General features: G+C 40.3%; 1 protein-coding gene across 2 annotated transcripts in view; it reads right to left on the reverse strand.

Moving 5' to 3' along the window:
• Positions 1–3,094: 3,094 nt before the first annotated feature.
• Positions 3,095–18,207, reverse strand: part of PAAF1 (proteasomal ATPase associated factor 1) — a 36,630-nt gene continuing 21,517 nt past the window's right edge. The window contains exons 7-12 of one of the 2 annotated variants that reach the window (XM_045555495.1): positions 13,181–13,375; positions 9,723–9,814; positions 7,766–7,881; positions 6,108–6,190; positions 5,241–5,323; positions 3,095–3,511 (exon numbers count right to left, since the gene is read on the reverse strand). In XM_045555495.1, coding sequence (XP_045411451.1) covers positions 3,434–3,511; positions 5,241–5,323; positions 6,108–6,190; positions 7,766–7,881; positions 9,723–9,814; positions 13,181–13,375 — 647 coding nt within the window. In that variant the 3' untranslated portion in view covers positions 3,095–3,433. Of the gene's footprint in view, positions 3,512–5,240; positions 5,324–6,103; positions 6,191–7,591; positions 7,649–7,765; positions 7,882–9,722; positions 9,815–13,180; positions 13,376–18,207 lie in introns of those variants that run through there. The other variant, XM_045555496.1, reaches the window with a different exon arrangement.

Consider the following 18,207-nt stretch of genomic DNA (forward strand, 5'->3'; position numbering starts at 1 on the left):
CCATCTTCTCCCTCATGCTGTTTACTTTTTAAAAAAAAGTTATCTTTTATTGTAAGCTGGCAATTTATGATTATAGACATTAATGTGATATGAAGTGCCATTATGATTTGTGAATACAGTATGGAATAATTAAATCAAGCTATTTTAACATATCCATCACCTCAAATGCTTAACATTTTTTGTGGCAAGAACATTTGAAATTTACTCTTAGCAATTTTGAAATGTACAATATTCTATTAACTATATTCCTCACACTACGCAATAGATGTCAAAAAGCAACATATTCCTCCCGTGTGAGATTTGTGCCATTTGTCCATCATCTCCCCTTTTTCCCCCTACCCCCAGCCTCTGTAACCACCATTCTATTAATACTCTCTGGTTCCCTGAGTTCAATTGTTTTAGATTCCACATTTAACTGACAACAGCTCATCCCATTTTCTTAATCTGACTTCTTAGAGGTTCCACGCAGACCTCCTAGAACTCGATGTTTCTAAGCTCTGGAGTATGTCCCTTCTGGTCTACCTGACCCTATCACAGATCACTCCTTGAAAGGAAATTGCTGTAGTCATAGAGCTGTCTCTTGTTACCTGCTTTAATTACATGGTTTAGTAAAAGGAGCACAGTCTTTGGAGACCGACCAAGGTCTAAATCAAGTCTCTCGTATTTAATTTTTTTTTCTTTAATGTGTGAGGAAAAACAAAAGTCTTTATTGATAAATAGGTTACAATTAAGTAAATATAGCATGGTTTGTTGGAGAATAAAAATTTGAGCAGAATCTCAGTCTCTCTCCACCCCCCACCTCTGGTTCTAGGCTTCAGCCCTCTTACTGGACACCTTGGGTGCTGAGGCCTTAACAGGCAGCGCAGGGCTTCCTGGGCCAATGGAGGCCTCTGTCTTCCTGGCCAGGGATGCAGGTGTCATCTTGGACCCATGGCCCTTAGCAGGAGAAGCTGCCTTGGTGTTTGGTCCCTCCCTAGACCCCTGGGCAGCTGCCCCTTGAGGGGCCTTGGCCATCATCTTCTTTCTGATTGGGGAAGCAGCCCCATTCTTGACCTTGCTGGCTGCGAGTTTTGAACTCTTACTCTCATCTGGTATTTAATTTCTTGAGCCTCAATTTCCTTATTGTAATAAAAAAGGAATAATAACATCTGCTTTTAAGAGTGTTGTGAGGATTAAATATATAAATATAGTACCTAGAACAGAGTAAATACTACTCAATGAATTGCAGTATTTTATTTTTACACTTTGGCTTAGGCATAAGCAACAGGGTGTTTTAGAAAAAAATGGGATTTAGGCTGGGCCAGGTGGCTCACGTCTGTAATCCTAGCACTCTGGGAGGCTGAGGCAGGAGGATTGCTTGCACTCAGGAGTTTGAGACCAGCCTGAATAAGAGTGAGACCCTGTCTCTACCAAAAATAGAAAAAATTAGCCAGGAGTTATGGCATGCACCTGTAGTCCCAGCTACTTGGGAGGCTGAGGCAGGAGGATCACTTGAGCCCAAGAGTTTGAGGTTACAGTGAGCTATGATGATGCCACTGCACTCTAGCCTGGGCAACTGAGCAAGACCTTGTCTCAATTAAAAAAAAAAAAAAGAAAGAAAGAAATGGGATTTAAAATTAAGATAAAGTTCCTGCTTTCTATGACCCTTGACAAATCACTTCATCTCTTTGAGTCTCACCACTTACAGGTTACAATGTAGTTATAAAAGTAGAGAAGATACCTTTAAGAACTCTGTAGGCCGGGCACGGTAGCTCACGCCTGTAATCTTAGCACTCTGGGAGGCCAAGGCAGGTGGATCGCTAGAGGTCAGGAGTTCGAGACCAGCCTGAGCAAGAGTGAGACCCCCGTCTCTACTAAAAATAGAAATAAATTATCTGGCCAACTAAAAATATATATAGAAAAAATTAGCCAGGCATGGTGGCGCATGCCTGTAGTCCCAGCTACTTGGGAGGCTGAGGCAGTAGGATCGCTTAAGCCCAGGAATTTGAGGTTGCTGTGAGCTAGGCTGACGCCACGGCACTCACTCCAACCCGGGCAACAGAGCGAGACTCTGTCTCAAAAAAAAAAAAAAAAAAAAAAAATTCTGTCAACCATATTATCCCAACCAGGAATTACCTTCTTTCTTTAAAAAAAAATCAAAATCTCATCCTGCATGTCCCAGCTCAAGTGTTGCATCTTCCAAGAAACCTTTCTCTAATAATCTCTAAAATATAAATAATATGGTATCCATACTCTGGACATTTTATATTAAAAAGAATGAGGAAGCTCTAAATGTACTGAGATGGAAAGATATCAGAGACATGGTTTAAGTGAAAATAAACCATGGAACACATACATTATGATTCTATTCTTACGTTTAAGTAAAAAAAGAGATGACCATGCCACTCCCTCACTTAAAAACCTTCAGTGGTTTCCCACTGCTAATCAAGTGAAGTCCAAGCTCCTTACCAGATATTCAAGCTTCTTCACTATTTGGGCCCTACCAATCTCTCTAGCCTCAACTTCTATAGACCAACCTTGCCATCCTGTGAGCTCTGGGTTCCAGCTATGACTAAAGTGCCCTTCGACATCTCTTCCTCTAGGTCAGTGGTCCTCAAACTTTAGTGTACGTCAGAATCACCTGGAGTGCTTGTTAAAATGCACACTGCTGGCTGCACCCATGGAATTTCTGATTCAGGTTTAGGGTTGGGCCCAAGAATTTTTATTTCTAACAAGTTCCCAGGTGATACTGATGCTGCTGTTCCATGGATGACACTTTGACAGCCACTGCCTTTACAATGATTGTGATTTGACTTCCTCATCTTCATACAGGCTGACCAACCATGTCAGTTTGCCTGGGACTTTGAGTGTCCTAATTTGGCACTTAAAGTCCCATGTCACAGAAAACCACTCAGTTCCAGGCAAACTAGGACAGTTGGTAACCAGCTATGTAAGAATCTCTCCCAGGTCACAGCTTAAAGGACATTTATTGCTAATGCCAAGCAGTCCTTCTCTATGACCATACCAACATGGAGTGCTGAGGAAGGAGTCCCATCCTCTTGACTGACTTTTTGCTGGAGTAAAAGTATTTAAAAGTTTTTCAAATTCAGGCACCTCCAAACATATTTTCTTTATTTATTCCAGAGAACAGGCTTTAGTCCTCTGGTCCTTGTAAACAACTAACACAACCGATGTAAGAACAAACTGGAAGCAACTATATCCTTGCCCTGTGTTGCTGGGGTGAGTTTACACAAGGAGAAGTTGGGGCAAATACAGTGAGCACATGTGAGCTTCTTATTCAGTTCAAAGCAGGTCTTGGGATAGTTCCACATGGGCCAGTACAGCTGACTTTCTGTGATTTGCAAGGGGTGCCCAAGAAGGACTGATGATGTTTCTGCTCACAGCTGATCAGGATCAAACATTTTCACTAACTGGGACTCCTCTTTCCAAGGGCTCAGAGGTCAGAAAGCTGATAGCGTCGTACAAGACCATCTCGACAGCATGTGTAGATCTGCTTCTCCCATGTGGCTACCTGGAACACAAGAATTCAGAGTTCAACAGAAGCCTGAGATTCCTCCATTTCAAACAGATGGAGCCTTATCATTGACTCCCACTAGTCCCAGGGAGTCTGACAAGCTTTACTGATTCCAAAAGCAAGAGAGGAATTATATACATGGTATGTGCTTACAACTGCTGCCCAGGGTCGGGATGCACCTGTGACTACAGAATAAACTAACTGGCCTGAATGGAAAGTAAACCCGTTAGTGTTGTTCACAGTTTAGTACAGAAGGTCTGCACCTGGGAGGAGAGGAGCCAGACGGGCTTGGGTATTCCTGAAACTTGTATTAATAAAATCGGATGCAAAAAAGTTCTGAATATGTGCCTTTTATTCTGAGGAGCATTTCATCAACTTCTCAAAGAAAATAGCATGAATTCTGAAGTTAACTTAATCTCAGGTTTATTACCACGTAGCTACATGACCTAGGGTATCTTTCTCAACACCTCTGGGCACCAGTTTCCTCAATTACACAATAGAAATATCTTAATTTATAATATAGAACACTGTGAAGGAATTTTAAAAAATGAAACGGAGATGTACATTATAATATATATGTGTATGTATATATGTTTACTTATTTACCTGGAAAGAGCTCCAAGATATTTTTATTTATTTATTTATTTATTTATTTATTTTTTGAGACAGAGTCTCACTCTGTTGCCCGGGCTAGAGTGAGTGCCGTGGCGTCAGCCTAGCTCACAGCAACCTCAAACTCCTGGGCTTAAGTGATCCTACTGCCTCAGCCTCTCGAGTAGCTGGGACTACAGGCATGTGCCACCATGCCCGGCTAATTTTTTCTATATATATTTTTAGATGGCCAGATAATTTCTTTCTAGTTTTTTAGTAGAGACAGGGTTTTGCTCAGGCTGGTCTCGAACTCCTGACCTCGAGCGATCCACCTGCCTCGGCCTCCCAGAGTGCTAGGATTACAGGCATGAGCCACCGCACCTGGCAGAGCTCTAAGATATTTAAAAAACACAAAAACAAAATCACATGGCAATATATAATGACCCCAATATAGACAAACTAAAGATAAAACTGTATTTTTTATATAAATACATAAGGATGTAAGTGTGTATATTCTCTGAAAACAGTCTTGAAGGACATGTACCAAACTGTTAATGCTAGTTACTTCCGAAAAGAGGAAGGGAACTAAAAAGGTCTTAAAGGAGACTTTCAAATTGGTATAATTCTGTATTTTTGAATTTTTATAGGTAAATATTCATTGTATAACTTAAAAAGTTATAAGAAAAATAGGAATAATACCTACCCTTTAACAAATGGTAACAAAGATTAGATAATACATATAAAACATTTAGCACAATATCTGATCAATAAATATTTACCCTTTTGTTTTTTTCCCCACTCTAATCAAATGAGAGAATCAGTCTTAAACTTTTAATAATAATAATAATGGACAATATGAATACTTTATATTTAGAAAGAGCTTCCAAATGCATTATCTCATTACTATCCTCATGTTACAGATGAAATGACAGACTAGGGAAGTGAAGTAATATTTAAAGTAAGTGATGAAGTCACGTTTGACTCAAAATCTTTTCTTCCCATCCTGCCACATTGCTTATACAATAAGTGGTATTTTGTTACTCCTAATGACCACAAGGTAGCTGGATTCAGTCCCCTAAAAGCCCTCAACTCCAGGTGAGAATCACCCAGGTCCAGTCTCCCCTCAGGCCTGTACCTTGTACACAGGGTCACAGTCAGCACCAGTGAGCTCAATGACATAGTCTAAGTCTTGCTGGACAATGAAACAGCTTCCATCTCCTAAAAGGCAGAAAGAAAATTTATATAACTGAAGAGAAGGCTGCAATCAAAGAGTTCAGTCCAGTCCTCCTCACCAACATCACTCCTGTGAGGATCCATGGTATCCCTTAAGACACACTTTGTTCCATTCACTTCCCTAATCCCACTCCTGAACTCCATTCCCAATATTTTGTCCTGGCTAGACCAAGGTACTCACTTTACCTAGAATATGTAGTTAAGCATCAAACACAGTACACAGCAGGCACTCAGTAAATGTTAGTTCCCTTCTTTTTGCCCCCTCCCTCATCTGTGGCTTTGCACACGCCATAGCTTCAGCCTTCAATGTCCACTCTCACATCTCCAGCTGGTGAAATCTTCATTATCTTGCATGTCACCTTGTCCCTGAAGACCTTGCTGACAGCACTCCTACCTCTGGAATTAGCTATTCGCCGTGTGCTCACAGAGTCTTCTGCTGTAGTACTTATCAAACTGGACGGCAATCACACATTCACATGTCTGTTTGCCTTACTAACTGTGAGCTCCTATAGGGTAGAGACTTAGTGGGCACTGAGCTAAATGCTGGGGATGACAGGATGAATAAGGCACAGTCACCACTCTCAAGGAGCTTGGACTGGAGGAGGACACAGCCAATCACAATGTAGAGTGACAAACACTACTGATAAGCACAATATGCCAAAGAACTGTGGAGGACCATGCCCCAATCCCTCCATAGATCAGGTACTGAAAATGATGTTTAATTAACTGAACTTCAGGGAAGCATCTCTGAATTGGCCCATGGACCCACCTTGGCTAGCAATGAATCCATCTCTGAAGCTCAGCAGGGACAGAACTGGTGCTCCTGATCTGTGGATGACTTGCACTGGAGTTCTAGGATTCAGAGTAAAAGGGACGGTTTTACTTTTTTTCTTCAAAAGCAACGTTTGACTATATTCAATATACAGTACTAACCACATAAAAGCAAACAAGACAAATGTGGAAAAAGATTAAACATTCATATGGTTTCTTTCCTGGCAAGATCTTTAACTGGCAGATCAAAGTACTTCTTCAAACCACCTTGGAGTAAATCTAAACATGTCTCTAACCATGTTTAGAAAGAGCCCCCAAATGCATTATCTCATTACTATCCTCATTTTACAGATGAAATGACAGACTAGGGAGGTGAACTAAGTCACCACCCAAATCTTGAGTTTTTAGGGGAGATATGACATGGGGTGAAGATAATGTTAAGAATATGTTAACTTTTCACTTAAAGACAGAATTAAGACTAGTTGTGAAATACAATTGCCAGGTCTCAAAAAAGATGAGAATCAACTTAATATAAATGTAAGAATGATTTTATAAAACTGATCAGATATTCCCTATTCCCATGGAGGCAAAAAAGAGAGCAAAGATAAAATAACTCAAATGATGGAAGAAAAGATGTATGCTAGTCACCATCTACTGGAATTTCTTCACTGCTCTTGGAATAAAGTTCAAACTCCTTAGGATGGTAGTAAGGCCTCAGCAGGCTCCCATTTTCCTGTCTGGCATCACTTCTCACCCCATCTGCAGGCTATATACCTGTCATACTAAACTACTCGGCGACCTCTGAAAGTGACATACTTTCACATGCCTTCCTGCTTCCATATATGTGGTTCTATCTAGGCCAGGTCCTCCCCTTCTTCCTTACTTGCTAAAATCCTACTCAACAAGATCCTGTGCTTTTCATTTCCTTGGAGAAGCAGTCTCACCTCCTTCCCTCTCCTTTCTGGTGCCTCCTCACACTCGTGTGGTCAGCCCTGTCAGACCAGCAATCACACTGCATCAGTCTTTCACTTGTCCGTCTTTACTAGACTCCAGGTGCCTCAAAGGTAGAGTCTGTGTCTTTTATTTCTGTTTTTCACTGCCCTGCACCAAACTCAGTGCCCACAAAAGCCACTCAATAAATATTAGTTGAACAAAGGGAGGAAATCAAAGGGAGAAGGGACAGAAGCATAGACTGTTAAATACTGCAACAGAGACTGATTCTCTTTGGTATCTTTGAGAGCAGGATAAGGCCTCAGAGAGGTCTGATCAAAGCTAAATAAGAAAGAGAGCTGGCTTACTTAAACTAAAAATGATCATTCAGTCTTAGGCTGGCTCAGGTCTAATACCATAGAGAAAATTACTGAGCTCCTTAAGGTTAAAAGTTTAGACAATCATTCTAAATGAAATGTTAGTTCACATTTAAGCTTAATTTCCAAAGCAATCATTACAGTCATACAATCATGACAGTATGAATCAAATTACCTTTTAATATGATTCCAGGATAATAAGAACAATCACAAAATTCAGACCGGAAAACCTCTATAAATGGAAAAATATACCCTTGATTCAATACACTAGGCTAAGTCAACGTGAAAGCCAATTAAAAAAACTCCACTCTGTAGAAGACCTGCGTCATGCAAATGAATGGTGACTCACCTTGGACTCCTCACATCCAGCTGATAAATGTTTCCATCTTGTGTCCCAGCCAACAGCAAGAAGCCAGAGAGAAAAGTACAGCAGTTGAAGGCATCTGAGCCAATAAAGAGGAACACCTAGGAAAAAGCAGGAGACAAAAAATGCTGTTTAAAGATTAATTTGTTTCCAGGAATAAACAGGCACCAAAAAAGGGAAAATTTCACTATTTTTAGAGACATTTTCTTTCTTCCTCCTCTAATCTTTCTCAAACAGTAAACTAGGCACTCGCCAATAACTGAGAAGGAAGCATGCCAGGGACTGTAGGAGCCTGAGGTTGTCTGAGGACTTGAGCAGGTTATGTAATAGCAGACTCTGAGGTAGCTGTTTTCCAACTATTACCCCTCAACACACTGTCTCATAGGATCCTCACCACCAAAAAGCCTTTTCCCTTTTTCCATTATAACCCTCAATTTGAGAAACACTTATAATTCCTATATTTAAGTTTTGTTTCATGTCACTGCCAGCAACCTTTTGAAGGGTGGTACTTTATAGGAAAAGAAACAAGCTTAAACAAAGTGGCAATGTAAAGAATCATAATTCTCCCCATACATCTGAAAATAGAAATTATTAGATTTTCTTTTTCAAGATGGGGTTTCCCTATGTTGCCCAGGCTGGTCTTGAACTCATGGCCTTAAATGATCCTCCCACCTCAGCCTTCCCAATTGTTGGGATTACAAGCGTGAGCCACTGTACCCAGCTTAGATTTTCATTTATTCCTCACTCCTAGCTCAAACTGATGATTATTTCTCCCTCAAAGTTCTAAAAAGAAAAAACAAAACAAACAAAACTTCCTTATTTCCCTTTGGAAGTAAAAGCCAGCACGGCAATGCAAGGGCAAAGGCAATATTAGCAAAAATGGTGATGTTCCTGAAACAAACTTTGAAAGTGGAAATAACACCAGCACAATACAATAACAAGATGGAATGAAAATAACAAACCCTGTGGCCAAACCAAATCATTAAAGTTGTCTGGATCATGATGACAGGAGCTAGAAAGAAATTTAAAAAATCTTATCTCAGGCCAGGCGCGGTGGCTCATGCCTGTGATCCTAGCACTTTGGGAGGCCGAGGCAGGTGGATCATTTGAGCTCAGGAGTTTGAGACCAGCCTGAGCAAGAACGAGACCCCATCTCTACTGAAAATAGAAAGAAATTAGCTGGACAACTAAAAATATACGGAAAAAATTATCCAGGCATGGTGGCACATGCCTGTAGTCCCAGCTACTTGGGAGGCTGAGGCAGGAGGATCACTTGAGCCCAGAAGTTGGAGGTTGCTGTGAGCTAGGCTGACAGCACGGCACTCTAGCCCAGGCAACAGAGTGAGACTCTGTCTCAAAAAAAAATCTTATCTCAGGGGAGACAGAATTTAGTTAAGAGCACCATCTATCCAACAAAACTTCAGAAGATGAAGGAAGAAAATTCAACTAATGGTTTTGGTCATTAACTGATCAAGGCCCCTGAATGCATGAGACCTTTACTCAGATTTTCTTCATATTACCTTCGAAGTAAAAGGACTCATAACGAAAATCTATACGACCTCATCATTTTACATATAGTACACTGAGGCCAAGAGAGGGAAAGTGACTTAACAAAGATCACAAAGCAGTAGGGCATTTAATCCTTATCATGTAACCCTATAAGGTAAGTCCTATTATGCCATTTAGTGATAAGGAAACTGAGGCTCAGAGAGGTTAAGTAACTTGTCCAAGGTCGTAGTCATTAAGTTGAAGAGCTGAGATTTACATGTTGCCCTTATTCCAAATCCCACGCTCTTAATCACCATACTGTACTGCCTCTCACCCACGCAGCCTCCTCAAAAGTGAGCACAGGGAGTAGGGAGAAATGCTTCCAAACAGCTTTCCACAAATCAGAACGACCCAGGTTGCCTCCGAGTTAAGAGGTTGTATAGGAACCACTTGCCGGCTGCCTGCTCTGTAGTCCCAAGCACTGAAGCTTCTTATCTTCCTGGGCCAACAGCAGCATTTTCGCCTCTGTTCCAACCTCCCGTTCACCTGCATGACAAATGAGCCATGTCAGTAACGGCTGGCAGTGCCCACGAAGCACAGATACTTTCGTTTCCTGCCTAACAAGTGATTCACTTGTTAATTGAAAAGAAGACATTTATTATATTCTATATCTCACTGTGGTATTATTCATACAACTGTACACATTTGTCAAAACTCACAGAACTATGCAATTAAAAAGGGTGACTTTTACTATATGTAAAATATAATAATATAATACAATAAGCCCAACCTTAAAAATACTAAGTTGTTGGTCATGTGGTAAGACACCACACTAGGAGCAGGGGTACAGTGTTAAAAACGATAGTCTCTGACCTCAAGGATCTTACAGCACGGAGGAGATGAAATTCATTCATTCACTCAACAGATATTTATTAAGGGTCTTCTGTGTAGCAGGTACTATCCTAAGTGCTAAGTAAACTGTGATAACAAACAGATAAGGTCCTCACTCTCAAGGATTCTAGTGGAAAGAGACCGTAGGTACATAAACAAGCAGGATACACTTTCAGAGAGTGATGAGTTCTAAAAGGAAATAAAACAGGAAAATATGATCAAAAGTGTAGACGGTGGGAGACTGGGTCGGGGAGGGTAGCTTTAAATTTAAACTTCTACTTTAAAAAGGCTCTGTGGAGGTCACTTTTCAACGGAGACCTGAACGGTGAACAGAAACCAGTCATGTGAAGAGCTGCAGGAAGTATACTCCAGACTAAGGGAAGAAGGCAAAGTCCAGACACTAGGAGAGTCTGCTGTGCTAGACGAACAAACAGAGGCCTGTGGCTGAAATGTCCTGGGCCTGGCAGAGGCTGCTATGATATGACGCTGGAGAGGAATGCAGGGGTCAGAAAGTGTAAGGGCTTGTTGTAAGCCATTCTAAGCGGTTAGGATTTTAACATATGGATAAAGGGAGGTCACTGAAGGGTTTTAAGCAGGAGAGTAACATGACTTATGTTATTTTACAAAGGCTACCACAGTTGCTCTGGAAAGAATGGTTTATAGGAGAGAAGAATCCAGGCAGTAGTATAGTCAATAAATGATGACAAGATGTCAGCAGAAGGGAAGGAAAGAGAGAGTGAGAGGGAGAAGAAGAAAAGTTAGAAACACTCTGAAGGTAGAGATGACACACTTTGTTGATGAGGGACATGAGGAAAAGGGAGGTGGACCATGAATGAATCTTAGGCTTTAGCTTGAGCAAATCTGTAGATCGTGGTGCCTTTTTCTGCGATGGGGAAAACCAGATGGGGTGAGGAAATCAAACACTCCTCATTAGACAAGCTACGTTCAAACTATCTATTAGACATTTAAACAGTCTGGAACTCAAGTGAGAACTCTATGTTTTAGATGTACTTTTGGAAATTATCACTATGGAACTGCTGAGATCACCTAGGGAGAAACTATAGTCAGAGATGAGGGCCCAGGATTTAATAATAGTGAGGCCCTCTAATATTTAAAGTAGAAGAGAAGAGATTTATAAAAGGAGACTAAGAAGCAGTAGCCAATGAGACAGGAAGAAAACCAGTGTAATGTGGTATCACAGAAGCCAAAAAAGAAAAGCGTTTTGAGGAATACTGTTGAATTCAGAAAGACAAGCACAGAGAAGACTGGATTAGGCAATATGAAGGTCACTGGTGACCTTGACAACAGCCATTTCAGCCACGTAGTTGGGCATAAACCATCCTAGAATGGGTTGAAGAGTAAATGGGAAATGAAAAAGTAGAGAAAAGAGTACTTTCACTAGCAACTAATTTGTTAAAAATTTAACCTTGTTTTAAGTAATGGTATCCGTGAAATCTTAGGTTTAAAGTACAATATATGTATTATGTTAACATATATAATAACTATTAAAAATGTATACCACCTGCAATGATTTTTTACCACTAATTACACATGTATTTTCTTTAAGAAATATACTCTCCCTATCAATCCATTAATTCCCAAAGAGGGACCAGGGAACATCTAGTGGTCAGCAAGTTTTAGCAGTTCTTAGACCATAGTGCATCTTATATTGGAAGTTTAAGATGGGGGTGGGAGGTGTGGGGGGGTGTGTGAGCACCTGTAGTGTGTCAAAAGTCAGGGGCAAAATTAATCCAAATGAGTTAAAAATTTAGGCCCATAAAAAACCTGCACATAGATGTTTATAGTAGCTTTGTTCATAATTGCCAAAACTTGGAAACAACCAAGATGTCCTTCAGTAGGTGAATGATAAACTGTGGTACAACCAGACAAAGGGGTATTATTCAGCACTAAAAAGAAATGAGCTATCAAGCCATGAAAAGACACAGAGGAACCTTAAATGCATATTACTAAGTGAAAGAAGCCAATCTGAAAAGACTACATACTGTTTGATTCCAACTCTAACATCCTGGAAAAGGTAAAACTATAGAAACAGTAAAAAGATCAGCTGTTACTGGGGCTTAGGAGAGAGGGAGGGATGAAAAGGCAGAGCACAGAGGATTTTTAGGGCAATGAGACTATTTTATATGATTCTATACTGGTAGATTCATTATACATTTGTCAAAACGTATAGAATGTACAACACCAAGAGTGAACCCTAATGTAAACTATGGACTTTGGGTGATAATGATGTGTAGGTTCATCAGTTGTAACAAATGTACCACTCTGGTGAGGGATGTTGATAGTGGGGGAGGCTACATTTGTGTACCATGCAACCTTCCAGCCCAGCTATGCTTATCTTTTTATAACACTGTTTCACATCCAAGCTGTAATGCAAACTGCCCCTACACCTACCCTCTGCCCCAGCTCCCATTCTCTTCTTTTTACCATTCCTGTCTGTTCAACATGAACTCATCCTTCAAAGGTTTAAGTCAACTTCTTTTGTGACACCTTTCCCAGAAACATTTCTTTCCTTTGAAAACCTATTACATATACATTAAGAATCAATAATTTGCCAGGCACAGTGGCTCACACCTATGGTCCCAGCTACTTGGAAGGCTGAGGCAGGAGGAATGCCTGAGCCCAGGAGTTTGAGGCCAGCCTGGGCCACATAGTGAGACCACATGTCTAAAAATAAATAAATAGATAAATAAAATAAAATAATAATCACTAATTTATTATAGCCAAAATGTTACTGTTCTCTAAATGTTTTACAGGCATTTATTTCATCTGCTAAATTAGACTGTACTTACTCCAACGCAGTGACTATGACATAGACTCCCTTTGTAGATTCCAAAGCAACAGAAACACAGTAGGAACAGAATAAATATTAGTGGTATGGTGAAAACAGAAATACCAACTACAGTGCAGGAAAGGATGAGGAAGAAAAGGAGAAACTAAGGCAAACACTGAAGGGGGCTTAAGAAAACAAAACACGCTGCACACATATCATTAGTAACTTACTGGGCGTCTGCTCAGGGGAGCCGAGGTTTATGGAGTTGTCAGCAGCACCCACAGCCACTCCATTGATGGAAGAACCACAGTCCGCAATGACTCCCAGGCAGGCTGAGCGCCCACAATCCCAAAGTCGCGCTGTCCCATCTCGAGAACCAGACACCACATTCCTCCCCCGGTCAACAATGGCTGTATCTAGGATACCTGGTGAGAGGAAACAAAGTCCTTAAGACAGAGGAGGTAGTAAAGGAAGTACAAGGGCAGAGAAGATGGAGCTGCATAAGCGACTCCATCCCTTCACAAACATTCTCAACATGTACTACGTGCTGGGGCACATTCAAGTGCCAGAAAAACAGAAATAAATCAAAAGTCCCTACTTCCCAACAGTTCAAAGAGTAGCTGTGACAGACAGTCATGGAAAAACAAGCTCTGAATTTAATTTTTAGTGGAGTATTCCAGAGCAGTGGTTTTCATTTTGGCTTTAAACCCCCTGTTCTTTTTTTTAATAAAAATTAAGTAGATACCTTAGAGAGTTCAGTTTGACAATCACTGCCTTCAAAGATCCTGCTGGTTCCACTGAGAACTGATTAAAAAGGTTAGCCTCTCATTCTGAAAAAAGGATGTGACTTTGGGCTCTGGCCAAGTTTGAGTAGCCCCATTGCTCCCAGGTCCTTCCCTTCATAACTGAAAAAACATGGACACAGCAAGCAAAGGAAGATTCTGAATGATGGGAAGAAGGTAGTGGACTACCTAGGGACCTCAGGACTCAAAGAACACAGCAATGAGTTCCTTGCATTTCCTTATTGCCTCCTATATATCTTGGACAGGACACTGCAGAAACCTTCAACACGGAACTGCCAATAAGCACAGATTAAAAAACAAAAACAAACAAAATCTACTAGAAAAGTCTATTGCTTATAGCCAAAAGATTGGGAAAGAAGTGGCCTCACAGAATACAAATCTTAACAACACCCACCCTACTCTAGCAGACACAAGCAGAAAAACTGCTACTCCTCCTCCCCTGTGGTTTCGGGAGAGCTGAACAGGAAGTGGTCTTCTTCCCCCATGAAAGCAGGCAGCTGCACTCCAATTCCCCTATGCAGTGGTGCTGACCAGGCTAAGCAGGGTACTGTCAGCAGGGTCCAGAGGTGAGTTGAACCTCCACCCCCACTTGGCAGCAACAGGCAGAAAGAGGTAGGACAAGACAGTAGGAGGTGGCACTCCACTTCCCTCAACCTCTCGCCTGGTGTGAGTCAGCAGGGAACTGAGTTTATAACTCCAGTAGGAGGCAATGAGGTGGTGAAAGTCCGTGTCCTACTTTCACCAAGAAGGTGTCAACACGACCAAAGGGGAAGCTAAAGTTCCACCTCACCTGTGTGCAATGAGGCAGTGAGTCAGTGCTCTACTTTTGTCAGGGTAGTATCAGAGGAACCCAGTAGGAGGCTGAACATTCACATCTACCCAGCCTCTACCCATACCTCAACAGGGGACTGCCTGCTAAAAGAGATGACAGAATTAAGATCCAGAGTGTTGCAACATAATATTCAAAATGTCCACGGATTTTATAATTTTTGAAGCCCTTTATTAGCCATCATCTGAATATTCACTATGGTCTCTAGACTCAGGAATACACAGCATAAAAAGACAGATAATCACAGACATAAAGACTTACAATACAGTGGCACAGGTGTAATAACACAAAGTTGTACATAGTAAAAAGTAGTACAACTCTATTGTGATCCAGGCAGGGCTACTATTTATTCTATTAAAACCCATTTAACAGAGCCTATAATAAGTGCCCAATAAATTAAGAGTATCTGATCAAAGGTCACTTAGCTAATTAGTGACCTTTAGCATACTCCCATTCTTCTAAGATGAAATGACTTCAGATATATAAACTTTGACAAAAACTCCACAGCAACTCAACATAACATACAGGTGACAATCCAATGCGATTAACCACATACCTCTCGATTCTTATTGGAAATTTCATTTTGAAAGCCTTTGTTCAGAAAAGCATGAGTTTATGAAAATGTTGTAACTCTAAAAAGTAGCCAATTTAGGGTTTGTTTGGAAAAATATGATTAAAAGCAACTCAGTTTGCATCCACTGAAGTACAGAAAAAAATAATAAAAAGCAACTCAGATGAGACCTAATCATTACATCATTAATTTTCCAAATAGCTCCAATTTAAAATAAAAACAGACCAGGCATGGTGGCTCACGCCGGTAATCCCAGCACCTTGAGAAGCCAAGATGGGATGAGTGCTTGAGCCCAGAGGTTTGTGACCAGCCTGGGCAACATACTGACATCCCATCTCTAGAAAAAATAAGAGAAATTAGCCAGGCACAGTGGTGCATGCCTGTAGTCCCATCTACTCAGGAAGAAAAGGTGCAAGGATCACTTGAGCCCAGAAGTTTGAGGCTGCAGTGAGCTATGATCATGCTATCATACTCCAGCCTGGGTGACAGAGCAAGACCCTGTCTCAAAAAAATAAAATAAATAAAATAAAAACCAAATCCAATTTATATAACTGACAATAGTTGCTGGATAAATAAAATATAATTCTCACAATTACAGATCCACTGGATAAAGGCTACTAGAGACAAGATTTTTAAAACAGTGTTTCCCTCGGAAACAGATCTATGGAGTCCACATGTTTTACTGCAATTTTATAGTTTTTTTTCTTAAATTTTTTTAAAAATATTTTTTAATATACTATTTGTTTTTGTTTGAGACAGAGTCTCTGTCACCCTGGGTAGAGGGCAGTGGAGTCATCATAGCTCACTGCAGCCTCCAACTCCTGGGCTCAAGCAATCCTCCTGCTTCAGCCTCCTGAGTAGGTGGGACTACAGGTGCATGCCATGATGCCCAGCTAATTTTTCTATTTTCAGGGGAGATGAGGTCTCATTCTTGCTCAGGCTGGCCTCAAACTCCTGAGGTCAAGCAATCCTCCCTTCTTGGCCTCTCATAGAGTGCTAGGATTACAGGCGTAAGCCACCGTGCCTTGCCTATATTTCTTTTTTACAGCACAGTTTTTTAATTGGTCAATACAGTATTTTGAGTTTGGAAAATCCACCTTTCCACTCTAATGCTATAACATATTCAGCAAAAATATGGCTAGAAAAGGATCTTACAGCTTTTAAGAATCCTAAGAAATCACTATAAGGAAGGGCCTTCAGCTCTTATTAAGCAATCAAAGATCTCTTTATATCTTTATTGGAAAGTTCCAACTGCTACTTAAAAATGTTATTGAGTACCATGAAGTAATACAAGCTTTTGAAAAAATCAGTTCTGAAAAGTACGTACCCAATGCAGAGAAGCCACAGCTGTGGCTAGGGAGCTGAGACTAGAACGGTATTAACTGTACAAATTTCAAGTGACACTTAGCAAAGAGCTGCTATCTTGAAAGTTTTCCTTTTCTATAAAAGCAGACTAGAAAATAAACTGTCACTAATAAAATGTCACTCACAATATACTGGCATCTAGTATGGGTCTCTTCACATGTAAATGACAAGAATAAAAGGAAGGAGGAGCCCTATATGAGTGGGAACCTATGAAGAATTACTTCAGAAAGAAGTTATGGGGCTGGGCTGGGTGCCACCGTGCCTCTATCCTCAACACTTTGGGAGGCCAAGGTAGGAGGATCACTTGAGGCCAGGAGTTCAAGGCCAGCCTGGGCAACATCGTGAGAGCTCATCTCTACAAAAAATTTTTAAAATTAGCCAGGCATTGGTGGCCTGTAGTCCTAGCTACTCAGGAGGCTGAGGTAGGAATGTCGTTTGAGCACAGGATTTCAAGGCTGCAGTGAGCTATGACTGTGCCACTGCACTCTAGCCTGGGTAACACAGGGAGACTCTGTCTCAGGGGGAAGAAAAAAGAAAGAAAGAAAGAACTATGAAAGTAGCAATCTCAAGAATGCCTTTGTAAGAGAAGCAGCCATAGCTAAGACCTACCAGAAACTGCACAACGCTTTAGATGACAAATGAAATAGACACAAGTCTTCAGCATATAAACAAACACGCAAAAGCATTTACCTTCAAGGAAAGATTCAGCTGAGTTACATATAAGCATCCCAGCCAAAGTCTTGGAAATAAGAATAACATTAGATGAAACTATAAGTATTTGTAAGAAATAAAGCAAATTTCATATTTCCAGGTATATATTTTTGACAAGTTTATTAAAATTATCTAGTTTTACTATTTTATATTAAGTTATTTTAGTGCTGCTAGGGAGCAATATACATATATGTGTACACAGGAAAATTAATGGTTGTGACTAATATCTCTGAAAAAAAAAAGCCTTGAAGCACCTTTTATTACTTGAAGGCAGCACAGCCTATTTCTAAGAAAGTACCTAAGAGTTTGAAAATAATGGCCCAAGTGCTGAAACCACAACCTGGTTTCTTAAAAATTATTCTACAAATCTAAGCATTTCTACTACTCTGATAAGCAAAAAACTGAACCAACTAGTCAACTGAAATGGTGTTTAATTTGGTCTCAATGTTTCACAGATTATGAAAGATGTAATACTTATAAAAAATTAGGATTATAAAAGCATATCCCCAAATTTAACAACCTTTATTATTAATAAATGGACTGGGTAATTTAACTTTAAACTTTTAGAGCTATATGTTAACACATTAACTGCCATGTGAGTTGTATTTAACTCACACTAGTTTTGAGCCCGGGGCCTGGTGGAGCATATGTAACTCACACATCTCTTTACCTTTACCCTTATGAACTATTTTTCAAGTTGCATATAACTCACGCACAGAAACAAATACAAAGTAACAAATTTTTCATTAAATTAGAAAGGACTGTTTTGTTTCTGAAGTTTTTATTCTATTTTCATAATAAAACACCATGGCCTCGGGGAAAAAAATTTTTTTTCTAGTCTGTCAATGTGTTAAACTCATATATTGCAAACACAAAACTACTTTTAGTTTACCTTTCCATTCAAAAAATTCAGGACACACACAGAAATCTTACCTCTGCTTGTTAATTAAGAATACAATAATCCTTCAATTATCTCTC

This window comes from Lemur catta, chromosome 7, assembly GCF_020740605.2.
Source record: "Lemur catta isolate mLemCat1 chromosome 7, mLemCat1.pri, whole genome shotgun sequence".
NCBI classification, from domain to species: Eukaryota; Metazoa; Chordata; class Mammalia; order Primates; family Lemuridae; genus Lemur; species Lemur catta.